Here is a 5,477-nt window from a genome sequence, read left to right as displayed (position 1 = left end):
AGTCCTGTGGGGATACAGTGCATTATTGTGCTGTTAATCCACGTCAGGATTAGGTTAAAGCCTCCCTCACTCTGGGTCACATTCAGATTCACCATGGCAACGAGGAGAGTCTTGAAGGGGTAAATCATGAATGGGCCGCGAAGGTCAGCCTTTCCTCTTTAACCGCATTTAAAGGCGCTGCTCGTTTGTTTCTGATTTGTATTCTGCGCGTGGATCCCCGCGCCGCGCGGTTGGTTTTCACACGTCGTCCGTGAGCGCGTCACGAGACACAGCGGCCCGAGGTTATATTTAGGCTCTGAGGAAAATAACGGTGCAGGGTGATTCCTCCGGGAGCTTGACTGGCTTTGTCAAGGACCTGGACACTGGAGCGCAGAAGGAGGAGGAGGGGGGATGGCTCCTGCTCCTGCTGCTGCAACAAATACCAAAATAGGACCGAGCCGCCTGCGACAGTCCTGAGCTAAATTGAGGTTCATGTGTCTTTGAGAGGAGCGCTATGAGGAGCAATCAATGGAATAAATAAGGTAGGCCCTCTTTTAGGGTATTTTAGATACAAACCCGTTGCATTCAATCTCTTTCTATAATTTATAGTTGTTTTCTTATATATTTTTTTCTAGATATAATGTCGCATAAAAGCGAGATCTACACATATGACTTCTGTGACGGGGAGCATCCTGCGGAGCTCCTGGAGGCTCTCAGGCACTTCTACATCCGCGGCCTGTTTACCGACGTGACCCTGCAGTGTGGAGAGTCCGCACAGGTGTTCCACTGCCACCGCGCGCTGCTGGCAGCCCGAAGCTCTTATTTCAAAGTCATGTTTACGGCTGACATGAGGGAGAGGTCGGACCGCGTCATCAAACTGAGCGGGGTGGACCGCGCTGTCCTCAGCGCCCTGCTGGATTACGTTTACACCGGCAGGGTGAGCGTCACTGAGAGCAACGTGCAGAGCCTGCTGGAGGCTGCGGACCTCCTGCAGTTCAGCAGCGTCAAGCAGGCGTGTGAGAAGTTCCTCATCCGCCTCCTTGATGTAGACAACTGCCTGGGCATGCATACCTTTGCTGAGCTTCATCAGTGCGCAGGTCTGGAGAGGGAGGCGCGCAGGACCATGTTGAGCAGGTTCATGGAGCTCATGGAGCAGGAGGAGTTCCTGGAGTTAGGCCATGAGAAGGTCAGGTCTGTTCTGGCTGCTCAGAGCCTCACTGCACAGGCAGATGAAACACTGATAGACGGTGTGGTCAGGTGGGTATCCCATGACTTGGATAACCGTGCTCATTTCGTGTCAGATCTGCTGCACTCCATCCACCTAGGTCTGGATGACATTTACTTCAACGCCTCTTTGGAAGTGCACAGGCAATACCTGATGAAAAATGACGGAAGGTTAAAATCTATGATTGTCCAGGCGTTGAGGTCAAATGGTAAGGAGATTCCAGCCAAAAGAAAAATCTCCCCGAGTATGTACATCATTGGAGGATACTACTGGCACCCTCTGTGTGAGGTGCACATCTGGGATCCTGTAAGTGATACCTGGGTGCAGGGGAAAGACATGCCTGACCCTGGAAGGGAGAGCTACAGCGTCAGCCTGCTGGGTGCAAACATCTATGTGACCGGTGGCTACAGGAGCAACACTGTTGAGGCCTTGGACACAGTTTCAATTTATAATTGTGACTATGATGAATGGACAGAGGGTTGTCCCATGATTACTGCCAGGTATTACCACTGCTCAGTGGCTCTACATGGCTGTGTTTACGCCATAGGAGGTTACAGAGGAGGTGCTCCAGAGCAAGAGGCTGAATATTACGATCCACTGAAGAAGAGATGGTTTCCAGTGGCCAAAATGATCCAAGGTACAACATTTTCATTACATCATATACTAGGAAAAAAAAACAAAAACTTTTTTGTTCAATTTGAATTACTAACTCATTACAGTCTTTGCTGCTGGTAAAAAAAAAGGAAAAAAGAAAGACATGTTCTCAATGGGTTGCTCTGTCAGCTAAAGGCATGTTTTAGAGTCGCCATACTCCAGTTAACGATTAATCGATTACTAAATTAGTTGATGATTATTTAAGTAATTGATTAATCAAGATTAATCCAATTCATTGTTTCAGCCCTGAAACAGAGAATAATAGTTAACAAAAAGTGCCTAGAGGAAAACTGATGTATGGCTTTGAGAACAACTGAGCAATTTATTAGTAACCAGTCATATAAACCAGTCATATAAACTTTGAACATACATAAAAATGCCCTAGAATAAAATAAAGGACAATAGAAATGGAGAAACCTGTGTATAATAGGTTTTGCACCAGGGTGCAACTCTTTATTTGGACTTATCCAAACTGCAACCTAAACTTTAAATGCTCTGCTTGCCCAGTCTTCTAGTGCAGCTAAACATTCATCTTCTTATATATTTTTAGATCATAAAAAACCTTCGAAAATTGTTTTATAACATAAAAATACTATGCTTTAAACATCTTCACAATTTTATTTCTTGCTTTTCTGGTATGTCCCTTGTTCATAATGATGATAATAGGTTTCAGAGTGAATTAGACTTAATGCAATCCAAACTAACCTTTTATGGTTTGAATTTATCTTCCACTCCATAAATATAGAATTCTCTCTGTTGGTCTGCTATATAAAACCCAAACTCAAGTTGTTATAGTAATGAAGTCAAATATGAAAAAGATCAGTGGCTGTATATATACTTCTTTAACACAGCCTAAAAGGAAATTTAACTTACTGGACTTTTAACACTATCAGAAATCTTTAGAGATAAAGAAAAAACACTGATCCAGCCAGAAAAATCAATCATCACAGGCTTAGGTCATCCACTATTTCATCAGACAAGCATTCTTATGCTTACTTTACTTGATCCTTATAATCCCAGTTTTCTTTTCAAGGTGTTGGAAATGCCACTGCATGCGTAATGGGTGAAAATATCTACGTTACTGGCGGCCATTATGGATACAGAGGAAGCTGCACCTATGAGAAAGTTCAGGTGTACAGGCCAGATGTCAATGAGTGGACCATCATAACAATAAGTCCACATCCAGGTAAAAAAATAAAAAATAAGAGGGGGATTGGTGTAGAAAATGTTTTGGTACAAAGGTAATTTTATATGTTTTAATCTTCTGTTTTTAGAGTACGGCCTGTGTTCTGTTTCACTCAACAACAAGCTGTATTTGGTCGGCGGACAGACAACCATCGCAGACTGCTACGACACCGAGAGTGAGGAATGGCGGCCCATATCGGTGATGAAGGAGAGGAGGATGGAGTGTGGGGCTGTGGTGATAAATGGGTGTGTTTATGTAACAGGGGGGTACTCCTACTCAAAGGGGACTTATTTACAAAGCATTGAGAAATATGACCCTGAGATGGACTCATGGGAGATAGTGGGGACTCTTCCTAGTCCCACCAGGTCACATGGATGTGTTTGTGTCCATAGTGTCCACTGACCTTTACCACATTTTCACTGTTATTTTTCACAGAATGGGTTGAACTGTTAAGGCACAGTGTGCAACGCTTTGTGAATGATGAAAGTATCTGTCTTGCTGCTCTGGGTTAATTTGCCAAAGTGATGAACAAAAAACTCAGGCAAACATTTGAGTATATATAAGATCTCAACTCTTTAACTGTTTTAATGAGTTTTTAAGGTTTTTTACAAATCTTGGCAAATCTTTTTGTAATACCTGAGCTGCACTTAGATTGTAACTCAAGTAAATAAATGACTTTACTCTCTTGAGCTTGTCATCTATATTTGAATGATAAAAATTACATTTCTCCTCAACACCTAAATGCACACCTGGGCCCCCTTATTTTTTTTTCCTTTTTCTGAATGTTTAAAGAAAGTTTCTATCCTTAAACTATTTATATCATTCCTAAAACAGGAAATCACAGAGAAAAGCAACGTAAAAGAAATATTGATTTGGAATTTAAGATTTAAATTTTTTAACTGTTTATTTAATAATAATATATTATTTAATTACTATTTTTTGCCATGTTTTGCTTTTTTATTTTGATTGATCAGCTCAAATAGCCAAAAAGAAGATGAAGGTGCCAAAGGAAGAAAAAGGTGTTAGGGGTATATACAGTACAGTCCATATATATATATTTGACAGATATAGCTGAAGTCTTTTTTTTTTTTTAAAGCAAGATTATTATACAGGGTTAATAAACAGGGTATTTACATGGGTATTTGTCTATATAACTCTCACTGGGTATCAAATATAAAGAAACGGGTTATTGCACAGGGTATTAAATAGTAATTGCACATTATACATTGCACATGTTATGTTATTTTGTTCTTGCATTGTAGAGTCTGGTGGCAACAGGGATGAATTACCTGCGGTAGCGCTCCTTTTTACCAACAGGGTGTAAAAGTCTTTGACTAAAGGAGCTGCTCAGCTCCTCTACAGTCTGGTGCAGAGGGTGGAAGTTGCTGTCTATGATGGAAGTAAAATTTGACAGCACCCTCCTCCAAGCCACGTTCTTCACTGTGTCCAGAGTACAGCCTAGGACAGAGGCGGCCTTTCTCACCAGTTTGTTCAGTCTCTTTCTGTCCCGATATGCGCTACCAGGGGCCCAGCAGACAACAGCGTAAAGGAGGACTGATGCCACCACAGAGTCATTTCTTCACCTAATTCATAATTAAATTAGCAAAGTGAGATTGCCAGCGGGTTTAATTGCTGATTTTAGTAACTACTTTAATTTGTATCTTTCTATTTGGGTCAAAATTGTGATTCTTCCAAGTATTTAAGCTCCTGTCAAAAAAATTTACACTTTATCGATTTTATGTCCAAGATTATGACACATGAATGGATCACTAACATTTTGAAAAGTAGAACATTTCCACCTTAAATTGATGCAGGCTTTAAATAAAGGATAACAGGGTAAGGGTAACAAGTTTTAGGACTAAATGGTGGAAAATAAATAGATGATAGCAAACAAATCTTCAGTCATATGATTTAGGACCCAACATAAATGCTCAGTTTGTAAAAAATAAAAAAAGACTGAAAATTGATAACTATTCTAGTATTGATAAGTGGCTGAATTCAAAATCTAAATTTCTTATTGGGTTTATAAGCTGGTGTATCTTGTTTGCTCCTTTTAGATCATCTTACCTCTAAGTTTGTGCTCTCTTAAACAGGCAACATGCTGAAATAAATGTCCTAGGTTTAAATAAAAAAAAGCTTTGTCACATATTGCGTAGTAATTGTATTCTGATTATGCTAACTTGATGTGTTATGTTTAATTCTAACTGCTTTAGTTGCCATGATTGTGGGCCAAATCATGTTTGGTCATGACTTTAAATAGCATTTCACAGAAAGTTAGAAATCTATCTTCTTCTCATCAGCAATTTTTGTAACTGGTGTTATTAAAATGTATAGTATATATTTTTTTCCAAATAGATCATTGAAGAGCAGATAATCTTTTAAATCATACCTGTCACTGTGTTTCTGGCTGGCTGAGGAATACAGGAAGCAGTT

The 5,477-nt window shown here is 40.3% G+C and overlaps 1 protein-coding gene across 1 annotated transcript; it reads left to right on the top strand.

The window, feature by feature from the left end:
* The first annotated feature begins 105 nt into the window (after positions 1-105).
* On the top strand, positions 106-3,723 carry klhl23 (kelch like family member 23). The gene is made up of 4 exons (XM_015388675.1): positions 106-521; positions 615-1,841; positions 2,892-3,044; positions 3,133-3,723. The coding sequence occupies exons 2-4, from the start codon at positions 620-622 to the stop codon at positions 3,444-3,446; spliced, it is 1,689 nt and encodes a 562-aa protein (XP_015244161.1). The 5' UTR covers positions 106-521; positions 615-619; the 3' UTR covers positions 3,447-3,723.
* Positions 3,724-5,477: the final 1,754 nt, after the last annotated feature.

This window comes from Cyprinodon variegatus, unplaced genomic scaffold (genome assembly GCF_000732505.1).
Source record: "Cyprinodon variegatus isolate N-32 unplaced genomic scaffold, C_variegatus-1.0 Scaffold432, whole genome shotgun sequence".
Taxonomy (NCBI): Eukaryota; Metazoa; Chordata; class Actinopteri; order Cyprinodontiformes; family Cyprinodontidae; genus Cyprinodon; species Cyprinodon variegatus.
The sequence above is the reverse complement of the archived record's forward strand: the minus strand, read 5'-3'. Positions and strand labels throughout refer to the sequence as shown.